A 17,570-nucleotide genomic window follows, 5' to 3' on the forward strand; every position below is an offset into this window, starting at 1 on the left:
AGCCAACAAGCTAAACCAATAAGACAAAATGATGAAGAAAATGGTAGTTCTCTTGTATTTGCAAAGTAATTAAATATTTTTTCCAATAGAAAATGCTCTCAGTGGGAAACAGCCCATAGATGCAAACAATTAATCATGGGAAATCTGAAGTGTGTTCTCAGTAAAAATTACTAAGATTCTTTCATGCATCTGCATAGTCAGTAGCACTTTTTTCTCACTACCAACGGCTTTCACTTAAACGCAATATGTCCGCAAGTTTTTAAAGATAGCCAATTCACTTTTTCGTACAGCTAAAATAAACTGCTGAAAGAATGCATGATGTTCTTCACATCTGGAAAGGAAGTAGAGCAGACAGCAATCAGTGTAAGCAGGAAAAAAGGCTGCAACATCCACTTTAGCACGAGTAACCGTAACTAAGATACATAATGCCTGTGGGAGCAGCCACTGATTTGTGGCAACTGCTCCTACATAGAAGAGTAAACATCATTTTCTGAAAATAGACAGTTTTGTGTGCTTGATGCAAGTTAAAAGAGGATGCAGTGGTTGTGAATATCTACTTAGATTTTTGTTGAGTGTTTTCATGAAATCAAAACGTCTAACAAATGTGTCATAAATTCAAACAGAAATTATAAGAATCGTGTGTGCATGCAAACAAAGTTAGAAGAGAGGCTCAAATAGTGATAAAGAGGGGAAAAGACAATAATGGTAGAATTGTAGTAGTAAAGAAGATTACACAGGAATGTACTTGCAATCCACCTAAAACTGCTATTATGGAGCATAAACAATTTTTGGGAAAATTACCAGCTTTCAGCAGGGATAATTATGAGCAGAGACTGGAACTTTATTTGCAATAGTGAGGATGTATCAGGAGACCTAGAAGTGAAAATGTAAAAACAAGGCAGATTTCTGAAGAAATATGAGAATTTGGTATGCAAGATGTAAATTCAGTAGTAAGAACTCAGAACTTACATATTTACCCCAAGGTATGATAACAGGGGAAGACTGATACAAATTATATTTCACAGGAGCATGTGAATTAAACCAGAACGCTCTGACACGCATCTAACAATTATCTCAGATCATGCTCTGATAAAAACTAAGATAAAGATGCAAGAATTTTGATCACTCCAGAGTACAAAAACATTCAGTACAACACCTTAAATAGAAAGGGTTGTTGACAGAGAGCCTATAACAAGAAAAATAACCAGCGATCCTGTAGACGTATTGGAGATATTTTGGAAATTTTATGAAAATCTGAATAAAACAGAGAAATGTGGACTACAAATGGAAATATTAATGGGAGGCTTAGGTATGCCAAGGCTAGAGGTAGATGAGACTCAACAACTAACAGTTAAGATAGAAGGAGATGAGATAAAAATGGCGATGAATAACGAAACTGCAGAAAAGTCTCCAGCAACAGATGGTATTCATAAGTATGGAAGTTAGGAGGGAAAAAAGTGATATAGAACAATTTTACAGTATTTTAAAAGGCGAAGAAGTGCCAACATCTTGGAAGGAAGCTGTGGTGAATGTAAAGACTGATTTAAATTTTAAACATGATTATGAAGTGTTTATGTCTACACTAGCCAAATAATGGCAAAGGTATAGCCAAAATTGATAGATATGGATCAATGTGGCTTTGTGGAAGGCAGTGAAACATTTAACAACATTAACAGAACAATGATGAACCCGTGAAAAGTAGAATGTAGGAAAATACCTCTAATGGTGAAGGGTCTTGATGTAGAGAAAGCATAAGACAAAGTTTGGACTTATGAGTAGAACAACGTTAGCATTCTGCATTCCCTTGTACACTAATAAGGTTAATTAGGAGGATATATGAAGGATCGAAGGCAAGAATTTAAGTGGGATGGTTCCTCACTGATGAGATATGTCTGAACACAAGAATCAAGCAGGGTTGTCTTCTCTCCCCTTTGTTATTTGTTTTACATGTACAGCCATTGGCAAAGAAAATAAGGGACTCAGAAATTCAAGGATATAATTGCTATGGTGATCAAAAAATGTTGGTTTTATTTGAAGATATTATTTTGCACCTGATGAAGCCATAAAATTACATGCCAGTGCTGTGGAACATTTTGTAACAGTTATATGTCTTTCTGAAATATAAAATTAATAAAGACAAAACAAAGACTATAGCCATAAATTATGTACCCACACATGAATTGGTTCAGCAATACCTACACATTTATGGGCAAACGATAAGATGAAGTATTTAGGAGTATGGATTAAAAAGGATGCTATTGCAGTTACAAATATTTGGGAAAAGACCAAACAAAACTTAATACAAAAACTGACAACTGGAAGCTCTTGTTTATGGTTATGGATAGTAAGATACAAGCAGTGAAAATGTTTTAGTTTCTTTAATTTTATACATGTCAGGCATATTTTTATCAACCACAGAAGAAGCTATGGACAATAATAAAGAGTTGAAGGAATTTATCTGGGAGGGAACGAGGGCAAGAGTTAAGTGGAATAAGTTGATCCTTTCAACAGAACAAGGTGGTTCAGAATTGCCTGATTTGATATTTTAGAGCTACACAATTAAGCCTCATATATATAACACAAGCAGAAAGTTATAATTCAAAGTGGAAAGGGATTATGATGAAACGGGGGAGTGGGATTTTGGATGTAGATCCTTAAGGAGAATAACAATGGACATACAGAATATTATATACATAATGTAGCAAAAATATTTTAAGAACTAAACCAACTCAAAAATGGAGAAAGGACATGTTGCGGACAGAGATGACTGCAAACATGGGTACAAAGAACAGGCAAGACGGGGCTGGATTTTACTGGAAAAGGAACTTGGTAATGGGAGAAAATAACTAGAGATGAAAAGGTAAAAGAATGGGATAAGACAAATTCCTTCAGAATGGGTAGCTAGTGAATGGGATAAAATGAAAATGGAATTTAAAAAGGGTAGAAATACAAGAGATACTGGAAACAGAATATTAATTATTTATAATGGTTGAAAAAGGTTAAAGGACTACAGAATAAAGGAAATCTAAGAGGAGGAGGCACAACAGCAGTGTGGTAAAGGGGACATAAGGGAGTATGTGAAAAATGTGCATGAGTTTAGAAAGGCTGCTGTGAAGCAACTATTTTTGATAGCTTCAGAGTATAAAAGCTTTCAGCACTGCAACTTAGGCAACATAAAGTAGAAGGGTTGTTGCCAAACTTGGGAATAAAAATGATGAGAGATCCTATAAAAGATACTTTATTAACATTTGTATAAATTAGAAGAATGTGGAAACTAGGAAAAGGCACAAATGGAAATACTTATGGAAGACTTAATTATGCCAAGGTTAGAGGAAGATGAGGATCAACAGAAAATAGCTAAGACAGGAAGACAGGAGATAAAAAAAGTAATGTAAAATCAATCAACAGGGAAGTCTCCATTGGTATTTCTGTGGAAGTTTGAAAGTCAGGAAAGAATGAAGTGATAAAGATCTTGAAGGTTTTGTTTAGCAGTATTTTTAAAGAAAAGGGGGAACTGCCAGTGTCTTAGAAGAAAGCAGTGGTGGCTGTATTACTCACAGATGGCAAGGACTATTCAGACCCAGATTCACATAAACCCATTTGAATTTTGAATCACAATAAAGTGTATATATCTATACTAACATAATGGCACAGGTGTTGTCAGAAATGATAGATCTGGATTGATGTGGTTTTGTGGAAGGCAGACAAACATTTGACAATATTCAAGAGCAATGGTGATTCAGAGGGAAGCAAAAAGAAAATGCTTTTGTTGGGTCTAGATGCAGTGAAAGCATTTCAACAGAGTCAGCTGGGATTTTATGAGCAGGTCAATGGTAGCATTTGCATTCCCAAATACAACAGAATTAATTAGGATAATCTATGAAGAGTTACAGAAAAAAAACAATAAGTTGTGAGAGTTCCTCTCCAACAAGTTGTGTTTGAGTACAGGAACAAGATGAGGTGCCCGCTTTCCCCTTTACAAGTTTTATATTTAAAGACAATGGCAAAGGAAATAACGGACTTCTAAATTCAAGGATATAAATAGTCGGGTAATCAAAAGTTAGAATTATCTGCAGATATTTCATACTTTTAAAATCCAAAGGGCACTTCACTTTTGTGGAACATTGTGAGACCATTTCAAATGTTTTGGGATAAAAAATTAATGAAGATAAAACAGACTATAGCAATTAACAATGCCCCCACACAAATTGTTTCAGGAATACCCATACTTATGAGGACATGACACAATTAAATATTTAGATGTAGGAGTTAAAAAAGGATTCTGTTGTGGCAGCTAACGATATGTGGAAAGAGACTAAACAAAAAAAGAATAAAATTCTGAGAGCTCTTGATTATGGACAGGAATAGTAAAGTTACAAGCAGTAAAAAAGTTTTTAGTCCCTTTAATTTATATAACGGGGAGGTATAATTTTATCTACCAGAGAAGTTGTGGATGATAATAAAATAAAAAAAATAATTTATCTGGAAGGGGATGAACGTGTTGCGTGAATTAAGATTATCCTCCCCACAGAACACGGGGGATTAAGATTAACTGATTTGAATGGATAACTCAAGAGCTAAGCAGTTAAGGCTCAAATACAAAACACAAGCAGAATCAAACTGGAAAAAAATGATGATGGTGGGGGGGGTTCAAGAAATGAAAGGATTTTGAATGCGGGTCCTTAAGAACCACCACCATGCAGAACATTATATTTATAAAGCAGCAGAAAATATTCTAAGAATTAAGCCCACACTGGAATGGCAAAATGAGATTTTGCCAGTAGGGTTGACTGCAAAGAGGGAGAACAAAAAAGGCAAGAGAGGCCTGAAATTTACCTTATAAAATTGGCAAAGGAACCAAAGTAACAGGAGGAAATAACTAGACAGGGAAAGGTAACAGAATCGGACAAACAGAAGCTTGACCATCTCTATTATAGTTTTCAGTTGGGTCTAGAGCAGTAGCCATTGCTAAAAAAAAAGGGATAATTAGTAAGGCATACTAAATACTACATTATGACTGTAAGGATCAATCAGATGAGGTTAGAAGAGAGACTGGAAAGACCATTTATTAAGGAACAATACGAGAACATCTGAATGGCTGCCAAGTAAGCAACAAAGCCCAGAATGTTTTGGATTTTTGTTTAGCAGTGTTTGCATGTGTACTTTATACTCAAAGCAGATTTCATAGAAATTTTACTCAGGTAGATAGGAAAATGTTTGAGGTGTGATGGGAAAGAGTGGCAAATGGGAAAACGTTTTCTGACCGTGTGAAGAGATGGTAGATTTTAAAGGTTCCCTGCAGATTAATTTATCAGAAAAGGTGGAAGAGCAAACAAACATAACTGACGAAATGATTCATTTGAACTTGGACACAGGATTGGAACTGCCTAGACATAGTAAGGCGTTACTAAGTTTAATGCTACTTGCTGCCAAAAAAAGTAATTACTAGAAAATGCCAATTAAAACAAACCAACTGTAACTATCATAATGGAGATAAAAGAATTGGAGGTGGGATCTTTAGAAAAGGGAAGAAGCAAATTACATAAAAATAAATGGGATTTGTGAGAACAATGCATGCAGAATAATGTTCAGGAGGAGGAATAAGGTTTAGGCGAAGGTGGGAATTGAGTATTTTTATGTAATGTTGGCATGAACAACTGTTCCAAAGAAAATGCATACATAAACCGCATGCTACTGGAGGGAAGGTCTACCTATGTCATTATGTAAACTATGATTTAATAAAATATTGAAAAAAAAAATCCAACTTTATGAGATGTACGATGGTGAAGATGGTGATATTAGTAACAGAAATAACACACCCCTCCAAATACAACTCTCTAAAAATCTTATGCTGATGTGACATTACCAGCAGACTAAAAAAGGTAATGATACCTATCAAAGAACAGCAACATACGACCTAATCCTAATGTTAGCAGGGTAAAACTAAAGGTGGGGAAACAGGCAGGTAAAGACTATAAAGAGTCAAGTCTAAATGGGATAGGAATTTAAACAACACAAGTACTGTAACATCAGAAGAGGACAGGAAAGCTTGATTCACTTGACCATATAAGCAGCAAGTTATCTGACTAGGGAAGTGCTCAGGGAACAGCAGGAGGAAACTCAGGTGGCTCTCAATCAACAAAGTATTTGCTTCTAAATGACTTTTACCAGCCAAAATGTTTCAGCAGTTGTTGCTGGGGATGTTCTTTATTTTTTGCAGGTCCCCACACCCTTCATTGATCACAGGGTCTACATAAAAAGGGAACGAGAAACCCTCCCCTCATCTGTTTTTTTCCCACTACCATTAGGGTGAGACAGTAAGCTTTTGGAATTATGCACCAGTTATGGGAATGTCTACACTGCCAGAAGACCCACTATGTGATGATTTTTTTTTTTATAATAATGGCAATAACACCCTGCCTGACAAATGCCAAAAAAACTAGCTGAGTAACTCAACCCTTCTGAATTCCTTCCCAGGGTTCTGATGCCTTTCCACCTGGGACCTGAAATGGCAAATTGAACTCCTGAAAATCTGCAGGTCTTGTTTAAGGTGGCAGATAAGAAACCCATCACACCATCTGTGCTTTCCTTTCCTTAAATCACCATCTTGTAGCCATTCAAAATAACCACAGCAGCCCTATAGGAACAGCATGTGCTCCACCACATCAGTGATTCTCTCCCTGAAAAAGACTCAATGTCTTGATCTGTGGAGTGAAATTATCTCTGCAGCTTCGTCTTTTGCCATTCATTTTAAGATCTTAAGAACAAAAGTACATATTCAGATAATGGCATCATCTAAAGAGGACTCAAATAAGTCCATTCTTACCCGCAAGTTCATCAGAGTTATTTTTTTGCTCCCTATAGTATGGTCTTGGTATGGTTTCATTACCAAAAAAAGCATGTACTTTATAAAGCTTTCATTTTGTTGCCTTGGAATTGAAGGAATGGAAGCCCAGCCACCTTTTTTTAAAATTAACATATTGTGTGTTTAGATACAGGAATTTGCCATTGCTTGCATAACATACTACAGACACAGGGAACTTGCAGTTTTTCCTTCCAAGCACTGCCCACAATCTTACCTAGGCAGTCCTTGGTCTTACTCTCATGTCCGAGGCCGATATAAACATATATGAACAACGTCAATGAACGTTTTTTTTTACAGTTCTTCTGCTGCACAGGGGAAGAGGAAAGAGCAATGGCACATAGCCAATTACATCTTTTTGGATGCTAAACCACTGCTGAAGGTAATCTTTTCTTTACGTGCAACATCTTTACAACCAGAAACATTTAAGTGTTATGTACAGCACACACACAGCTTCTGATTTGCCATGAAAAAAATTATGGTTCTGACGAAGTGCTAGCATTGCTAAGCTGTAATAAATCAAAGTAGTAATACAAAATATGTGGGAATATGCAATGAAGGAAGACATCTGTGTCTCAGTAAAAAAAACTCAACATAAATTGAAGAACAGAAAATTGTCCTTATTTTAAAGTACCATGCTGTATTACAAGGGTAGATGCAACATGGTAGGAGTTAAAGTAAAAACCTTGCATAACTACAGCATATTTCGACAAGATTCAGGATTAAAAAGCATCTTCACAATGCAAACACTGGGGAATAACAGTAGTAATGTGCATTTTCCTTACACATTCCTTTTCTTCAAGTAATAGCTGTCAACTACAGCTCCTGAATGGTGATCTTTGACACCTCAGGATAACAGGATCTTATTCCACAACCATTCCCCTTCCTCTACTGAGCTCAACCTTCAGACTGATTTTCATGCCCTTATTCAATGGATCAATGATAAACAATTATTGCCAAACTCCTCTAAAACAAACAAAAAAATTTGGTACTAAGCAACAGCTTACTTATACCTTTGGACCTTTACAAATTGTCAAGCATCTAAAAGACTACTGAAAATGTCAATAAATTCAAATACCCAATGATTTGATTTGGCCCCTTCCTAAATTCCCACTGTAACCTGGACTACACAGACACAGAAATCAACTTCTCTTATTCTGGGCTAATAGGATCTCCCCTTTTCCTTCCAGACCTCGTAGGAATGCCATACATGAAGATATCTTACTGGCTGAGGTAGAATATGACCTCCCTCCGATTCCTACAACCGCTAAAAGAAATGCATCCACCGTTTCAACCATCTCAATCAACATATGCAGACTTACCACTCTCATGGCAAGAAATAACTACCACCAAAAACCACTAAACAGCTACCTGTGAAACAATACAGACTTTCTTATCACCTTTCAACTAATTAAACTTTTCAAAAATGAAACTTTCCCTCCACTATGGTCAAGAGATGCACCAACAATCTTAGAAGTCTTGCCCACTCAGGTCCTCTCCACCAAATCCCCCAAACCAAGCTTCAGTACACAAACCATGTTTTCTCATTCTGGGATCTCAAAATGTGGGAATGTCTCCCTTCTTTTCTTAAAGATCATTCCTCTTACCCTACTCCCGATCAGAACTAAAAACATACTTCAAGGCTCAAAGAGAATGCAATTGCTCTCTCTGGTCATGCAACAACCTCTGCCTACCATACTCCCCTCGTTATAGCTTGCTCTGACTCTGCTTTCACTGATTCTTGCAGTATAACTCTCAATATCTGCCTGTATATAATGCATGTATACATTGTGCTTTGTCAGTCATTTTGTATATAAAGTCACACATCTATTGTCTTTATAACCTTAAAGCCAACTCTAGTATTCACTTTGTATATAATGCATACACATACTGGGTTCTGTCATTCACTCTGTATATATGGTCATGTATCTACTGCGTTTACGCAAGGGCTGAGACAGAAATTTGTCTAAAAGGATCAGAGCTCTACCCCAGTTAACAAACTCTAAATAAAATAAATGAAAAATAAAACTCAATAGTAAAATTATTAAAATCCCCCTAAAGGACACAAGTTAAACAGAATATGTTGGGTCAGATGTTGCTTCCATTTATACAGCAGGTTATACTTAGACATCTTGCACAGTTGCCTCTACTACATCAAACTCCAGAACCCAATTCAAATAAAAGCTAAGATAAGCACAACAAAATACTCCAAACTCAGAGCATTTTTATTACAGTGTGAACAGACTGTGCAAACATATGAACCATAAATGATCACAGTCAACTTCCTATATGTCATGATCACTAATACTAACTAGCTGAAGATTAAATAAATACTACAAAAAAAAAATTTGTTTCTCCCTTCTCCAGTCCACATTATTTGGCAATACATTGTCAATTAAAAAGTGCACGTTTTCTCTCTCTCGCTCTCTTTTATGAAATGCAGCCCACTCCTAGAGTGACCCTGCATACAGTTACCACAATCCATGGAAATTACCAGGCATAGGGAGGACACAGAACTCATAGCTATGCATAATTTTATCTACTGCATCCCTTTGGCAGGAGGATATCACAGCATCCATAGAAAACCCACATGAACACAGAGAGGACATGCAGACTCCACACACAAAGCACCTCTTGCTGTGAGGCAACAATGCTCATACAATAAGATTAATATTAACTGCAGATATCGTAGCTGTTCTAACAACTAAAACGTTCTAACTAAAATAGATGTTAGGTCAAAGAAATACCTACCTAGACTATAGCAGCTTTCACCGTCAATGTCTAGTGCCCACCCTTCATAACAAGAGCACTTTACAGTGAACTTATCCTGCTCACATCGCTGGCTGCACTTGAGATGTTTTGCACAGTAACTCTGGATCTGGCAGGTCTTATTGTCCGATCCTAGTTCCATTCCCAGGGGGCAGGAGCAAATGATTCCTTCTCCGGGTGCAACTGTACAGTTGTGACTGCAGCCACCATTGCTCAAAGAGCATTGATCTAACAAAACAAAAAGAAACAATTACAACACAAAAAAAAACTCCACAAATTTTACAGTGGTTCTACTCTTCCCTAGAAGCAAATATAAGCTGGGATAACTCGGTGGTTAGAAGTGCAAAAGTGTAACCTACAAATCAAAAATCTACCTCATACGAAGGAAGCTGGGAGTCCTGAGCTCTTCAATTACTTCAGTTTTTAAAATGCATTAAAAACACTTCTCTACCCTCACTGCATTCTCAGTGCAATTCAGGAGTTACCGACAACATATACTTAACTTGTACTTTTATGCAGCTACTCTTGTATATGCACCCAAAGTTACAACCATCCTGTACCTTTCAATATCTCTAGAAGATATTCTTGACACATTTCAATACTACCGAATGAATAACTGTGGTCCAACCTCATAAGGACCAAACGTATGTCCAGCGACTAATGAGTGTTGCCCTGAGTCATGAAGATGTGATGTGAGCACATTCAACATTCATCTCCCATTTGCATAATCACCATTCCTTCTACTTACTCCACAATTTCATGGCACTGCTCCTAGTATGTATAACCCAAAATACTTGTGAGAATGCCACTATACTGTCTTCACTACGTACTGAACTAACAGTGCAAAAGCAATCCCTCTTGAACACAAGGATATATTATTTATGATACATATGGACTTCCATACGAGCACTACCTCCTTTAACCTCTTTACCACAAGAATGGAGTCAAAAAAGCTCAAATGTGTCTAACTGTACGGTATAGACAGATGGAGCCCAAAATGTGACCCAGGTAACCAGGGTTCAATTAGTGGACCACTACAGGAGGAGTCAGGCATGAAGGAGGAGGAATGAATAGATGTGGTCCACTGTCCTCCCCTTCAGGAGAGGAAAGGGTACACACAATCCAGGAAGTGCACACTTTCTAAATTGAAGACGACAGACATCTGCCATACTTAAAGGTTGATAGGCAGGGTTGCTTACTGCCATATGTCCCTTGTGGAAGTGTCAACTCACTACACATCTCACCACCCTTAATGAGTATGCACTATGACATGGGGCAAAAATAAGAAAAAAAATGGATATCACACTGGGCAGCTGCCTAAATGTTAGCCCTTCAAGTCTAACTCTTGCCCTCGGTGATGACTGATTGAATATGAATGGTTATTAGGTCAACAGGTGCCTGACAGTGTGCAGAAAGTGGGTCTGAAAGTTTTAAGAAGCACTCACAGTGAATTGTAACATATTAATTAATTAAAGATGCACATGACACCTTTGTTCATTAGTAAGCACTGCAGTTTTGAAGCATTGCACTTCACTCACTCTCTACACAGGTTTGCTCATGACCAATGTCCAGACAAATGGAAATACAAGTGAAGCTGACACAGGAATAAGGAGGTGTGTTAAGTGTACAGTTTGCATGCTAACATACCACAAAGTAGTCCTTCATCAGAGCCATCACTGCAGTCATCAACGCCATCACACAGTTTCTCAGGAGGTAAGCAGATGGAGGAATTATTGGCACAGGTGTGGGAAGGAGGCTTACAAGTCTCACAATTCTCCTCATCTGAATGGTCTTCACAATCATTGTCTGAATCGCACACCCAAGCTTTACTGATGCACCTTGCTTTAAAAGGAAGGAGACGTTTAGGAAACAGTAACGGGGAATGCCATTCTTGTTATCTATGCCGAGGAGGCGTTTCTACCAAAAACAACAAACCACAACTTGAAAGAAACACACACTTCATACTTAACTAAAATGAAGCATTACATATTTTCACAAATGTCAAACTGCAGAAAGATGCACAATGGTAGAACAAATAAATCTACAAATGAGTTCAGTATAAAAAATAAGCAATTAAAAAAATAATACATTTAGTCTAAAGCCTCTTGGAAAATTCACAGTTCAGAATTTATAGCCATTGTAAAATAACCACAAACAAATGCAGGGGATTTTAAAAGGAAATGTTAAAACTACATTTGTTTACATTAGTTACACTGACTATCTGCCTCTAATACGACTGCATCACTTTTTAATTAATCAAATTTCTTACTACTCTTGAAACCTCTGTCAGGCATTCCTCTGAATACAGCAAGTATTTTTGTGAAACATCTGACATTTAAATAATAACAAAGACTAAAGTTAATTTAAAAGCTTGCTTGATATTTAGGAATGTCATCCAAATAAACTACAGCTGTGTTAGATGCTTACCGGAACAGTAGTTGTTTAAACTCTTCACTTTTGTATTAGTGATGACACTTGGCACTTCAGATGCAAAAGACCCAACACCCAGCTGGACTTCCAGAGCTTTGCACTAACTGCACTCTAGGACAAAACTCCCTTCAAGATAACAGCATGTCTGTGTTATACGAGGGATGCCCACCCCCACTATCTATTTCTTCCTTGCCACAGTATGTGGGAAGACCAATGTAAATTACTGTATGGTCAGTCCTTCAGTTTTGGATGATGTATAGGATGGGACTTATCCTTATTTCTCTCATGTTTCAAAGTTTAGGAGATTTTGAGCATCGAGGACTACAGGTGTCATAATAAAGTCACTAACTGTATTACAAGTAGGAAACTGATAACTTCTGTAATCAATGTTTCTTTTGCTTGGGAACAGATGGCATCACCTCCTGTACTAGATCACTCAGAGTACCAGTGAAGGAAGATCAAAATCTCTCCACGACTACTTGAACCTAAAAAGGCCGTGCAACGTGTCTAGGACTGTCATTGTATCTGGCAAGTTACCAAAAGACTCCGCACTCAAAAATCGTAAGGAAAAGTTTTCTCAATAGAAAGAATCCCAGGAGGCTGACAACACATCTCTGGAGTCCAAAAGCCATTCTAGGCTTAAGGGTGAGGCACTTATGCAACCCCCAACCCTGACACCTATTTGTACCAAAGCATTCAGTAATGACTCTCAGGAAGCTCTCACTTACTGGGATGACAGCCATGTTCCCCTGAACCAAAAGCCTTCAAATAATCAGTTAACCTGACAGCTTTCCAGTGATCTCGGGCCCCAACATCCTATTTCTGATAACCAAGGGGGAGGACAATATTCTCTCAGTTCTTGTTCACAACCACATCTACTGATCTAAGACAGAGGTCGCTAGTGCCCACCCTTGATCAGAGGCCTCAAAGACAGTCCACCACACCCAAAAGCAGGGCCAAGACATCAAAAGCTTGGCCAGTTTTGTGACGTTGAGTGTATGATGCAGGCAATTCAAGTTCAACTAGCAGTTTGGGTGCCTGTAGGAACTGGTCAGGGTTGAGAAGAGTAAGTGGCTGCAGACAGCTCACCCATCCTCAGTGGAGAAAAGTGACTTTGGCTTGCCACACTGGTGGCCTAGCAAAAGAACTAGGTCTTTAATCAATACAGTTCCAAAACGTCAAGCTCACGCTAGCATAGTGTGTTCATGCTAAATAGTTGAGAGGAAGCTAGCATACAAAGGCTCACTTCCCCTTGGAGGTAGCAAATGTGGGCTTGGAGAAGCCTTACTGGGGAGGGGGTGGTAGAGAGGGTAGGCCCTTCAGGACCAGCAAAACTGATGATCTCCCTACAATCCAACATTCTCTGGGATCAGAGAGCTGATGAGGTTCCTAAAAACAGATAAAGGCTCTCTTATCTCACCAAAAGCTGGGTGAGTCATCCCCCCAAAAGCTGGTAAGACTGGCTCAAGACTGTGTGTTACTTTAAGAATCTGCAGCTATCTTCATATCAGGCACGTGTGTGTCAGGGGTCCACACTCAAAAGAAAAAGGGAATTCCCACTACTGAATTACTAAATCTGAATTGTTGAATCAGAGGCAGATGAACTGTCCTATGCAGGCCATGTGTCTTACCCTCTTAGCTATATTTACAACACTGACTGCACCTTATTCTCTACCTCTCCACTAAAAGTTTTCTCATTTAGCAATACCCCCAACAGAACAATCAGTTTAAAGGGGAATCTAAGAATTTCTCAACTGCTCAGAAGAGATATATGAAATTTTTGCTCTTGCCAGAGGCAAAACCTTAGCTATTCTTCCACTGACTGAAGCTGTGAAAGATGCATTTATTAGTGCATCAGTAGAGCCAGACTCACAGCCCAGACTTCTGGGACATCTCAGCATTTTTGCAGGGTTGAGAATTCCTGCAACTATATGTACAAGAGCCTTACTGCCGACTGAACTGCTGTGCAAATGAATTCCCGCAAGGAGTCCACTGGGACTCACTCCAAAAAAAAAAAAAAAAAAAATTTCCCAATGACACAGAATGCAAACTACATGACAGACCTGGGGGTGGGGTGGGATACTTTTACTTTACATCTCTGCCACTCCAGTCTGCAGGGCCCTTAACTGCCAAACTTGTGAGAACACTGACAGTAATCTAGCATAAGGAAGTCATTGTTCCACTGTATTCAATATTCATCAGACCTATCATGTAGTATAATGCCCCCTTTGGTATGTACCTATGCACGCATATACAACAACTGAAATGTCCACAGAGGTTTCTCACTAAAAGAATACAGGGTGCAAGTAACCTGTCCTATGCAAGTTGCCTCAAGGCCCTATCCCTGTATTCTGTTTCCTACAAGCTGTTGAGGGGAGATCTATGCCTGGCATACAGAGCACTGGGAGACCCCACTTTGATGGACCTCCTGCATATCTGCAAAACAAACAGTACCAAAATTACTCATTCTAAAGACTTGCATCTTGCCTGTGATATAAATAAGGCCTGCAGGACAGACAACTATGTATCCCTGGGACTACTCCCTCTCTGGAACAGGCTCCCCATCCATGTGAAGCAGAGCTCCTCCCTAACCAAATTCAAGCGTAACCTGGACAACTGAATGGGAAACAGGAAATTCATCCCTGGTTTGGAAACTATGCCTCAAATGAACAGAGGCAGGCTGCAAAAGGTTCATCTCCCAAGCCTCTGCTTACATTTACCAAGGGTACCAGAACTTGTCAGAGATTTGGGATGCATGGCTCGGCTTAAAAAGCCTTTGTGGCTATTAATCTAGTAAACACTTATGAACCCATTAAAAGTACCTAGGGACTCGCCTGTTGCAAGTGAAAGTCAGGGTAAAGGAAAAATAAGACGGGGATCTGAGTGATTACATGCTCGACTTGTGAAACCTTACCTCCTAGGCTGGCATGCCACTGGCTATGACGCTGCAGTTGCATCATGCAGGGTGATGACACCAGTGATGACTTCTGGTATGAGACACAAAGCTGAGAAGCAAGTGTGCATTCTCGTCCTCCTTTAAAACACCTAGTTGGGAAACCAGTTAAAAGTACGAGAAAAAGTGGAGTTAACAGTTATCTAGCAAGGAAGAAAGTCTGCATGTCTTAAGAAAAAGTGAAGGAGGTGGTCTACAGCTGAAAAACAAGGGAATATGTGAAACTTCAGCCAGCTGATGGGGGCTGAGAGGCAAGTACAGGAGCTAATGGTATCAAAGAAAGACGTTCAAACCATAAGCAAGGTGATGGTAAAACCTGCAAGAAAAAAATACACAGGATGTACACAGAAGTGTTAAAAATGAATACAACTTTAATATAAAAACATCAATAAGTTGTTGGAGTTGATTGAAAATGCATTATCTCTTCATTCAAAGGACATTGCAACTCTGCAGAAAATGGGAAATTAACTTAAAATGACAATGACAGAGTTACAGGCGAAGCAAGAATTAAGTAAGTGCTGAAAACAGGAATAAGACAGAAGAGGAACATCTATGATTCTCTTCCACTGCATTTACTCATAGTAGCATAGCTCCTTTGCTAATTTCCACCTACATTTTTTCTGATTGCCTATGCTCTTAATTCTATGTATTCATATTGACAAGTTCTTCTTTCTCCACTCTCTAAGTGCTTTACATTTTACAATATCTGACAATTTATAAATATAATATTCTGTACAATTACTGACATTTTTCTCAACAGCTAACTTCCAAAACCCTTATCTCTCTAGATCCCTGGTACTTCCACATTGTTCCATCACCATCATCTTTTCACATTTTGCTCTATATCCCTCTGCTTGCAAGAAGAAAATTCTTCATGCACTAGGAAAAGGTTAATGACAGTTTCTGAATGGGAAGTACATAAAGACATTAGGTAAAGCAGGTGGATGGTGTCAAGTACGTACTACAAAGAAGAATGAGGAAACTGGCATCCTCACGGACTTGGGAAAAATAAAATGTTATGAAAGGCCACTTTGAAGGCTGATGTGGATGTTAAGGGGAAAAGAGGAACATACTACAAACGGTTTGGAATTCATTTATTAAAAATATTCAAAGTGGAAGGGAAGGATAGTAAGTGAATAATGATATAGGTTGAATCAACAAATGAATCAACAGGGGAAAGCAGAAACCCTTACTGAACCCTATCATTATAGATTTAAAACAAACAGTAGTGTAAAATTGATCTTGGTTTCCTCTGAAAAGAGGCTACTTGCCTAGAGAGATTAACCCGGTCAACAAAAGATAAAAAATAAAGATAATTATCAGGACGTTACAAAAGCATTAGCATTTTCTAAAGTGCTGTCTCTTCAAATGACTAAAAGATAATGAAAAACATAAAACGCAAAAGAAAGGCAAAGTGACAGGCAGATATACCGCAAGATTAGTGGCAGGAATGAAAATAAAGTCTTGTCTTACAGTGTTAACAGTATGGTGAAGAAGGTTAGCAATTTAGAGTCAGCAAGGCAGTTAGGACAAGAATAACGCCATGGATACTGCAACCACAATATCTGAGGTCAGGAAATGAGATGCTTACTTCAAGGTGCTTGTACAAGAGAAAAAAGGGGGCGTGTCTGAAGAGGTGGTCACAGGAATACAGATGCTAAACAATAAGGAAATGATGGAAAATTAGATCTGAGGCAACAAAAACATTCAATGGAGATATGCACTGTAAAAGAGAATTACAGATGCAGGATTAGAAGACAATTCAGAAATTAGAGGGATATTGGAAAAACAGATACGGGAGCCAGATATGAATGGTTAAGACACCAACTAAGGGGAACAAAAAAACTATTACTGATTTGGCATTTAATAACAGCAACATCAGTGGCTGGAATCAGAAAGACAAGAGGAAAGACTGATCAGGCAGTCTTGAGGTTTAAGATTCTATAACCTTCAGTATAAACAAAAAATCCTGCTTGCAGGACTCAGCATTAACCTTTATTTTGGCTGACAGAGGAAAATTTAGCTGAATGTGTGTTAGATTTACCAGCATATGCTGGAAAGACTTTATTTATATGATGGCATAAAATCTAAACCAAGAAAATAAGGAGGTAGATATTGTCGGCACTTATGAATATTAAACATAAAATAAAGCAAAATAATATCTGTTAACAGGGAAGAGATGGGAAAGTGATAGAAATGATTACCTCTTACAAAAAAGAAAAACTTAACAGGTGATTGTAGGAAGAAACAGTTTAAGTATACAAGTAAAAAGGTAGCTCTGTTGGTCTACAGGGATAAAGCCCGGACTAGAACCTAATCCCCAGACTTTAATAAATGCTTCGGGACCCTGACAAAGCTTGAAGGAGAAACTAATGATATGGCTGTGCCAGCCTGCATCCCTCTTCAAGGGTGGAAGGATGTGGGAGGCACATGTCAAAAATGCTTGGTCCTGCAGTGGAATTCTCAGTGAAGAAATGAAACCACAAAAGACAGATGGCTTCATGGTGGGCAGGGCAGTCTTGAGGGATTATGTAACTTGTGGCAGCAAGCCTCCTG

The 17,570-nt window shown here is 38.3% G+C and overlaps 1 protein-coding gene across 1 annotated transcript in view; it reads right to left on the reverse strand.

Annotated features, from left to right (window-relative positions):
• The window catches only part of LRP1 (LDL receptor related protein 1), a 2,772,300-nt gene that overhangs the window by 1,464,321 nt on the left and 1,290,409 nt on the right, over positions 1-17,570 (reverse strand). Inside the window, exons 22-23 of the mRNA XM_044083629.1 lie at positions 11,279-11,473; positions 9,614-9,859 (exon numbers count right to left, since the gene is read on the reverse strand). Coding sequence (XP_043939564.1) covers positions 9,614-9,859; positions 11,279-11,473 — 441 coding nt within the window. The remainder of the gene's footprint in view (positions 1-9,613; positions 9,860-11,278; positions 11,474-17,570) is intronic.

The sequence above is a fragment of the Protopterus annectens genome, chromosome 9.part0 (genome assembly GCF_019279795.1).
Source record: "Protopterus annectens isolate FY-2018-M chromosome 9.part0, PAN1.0, whole genome shotgun sequence".
Classification (NCBI taxonomy): domain Eukaryota; kingdom Metazoa; phylum Chordata; order Ceratodontiformes; family Protopteridae; genus Protopterus; species Protopterus annectens.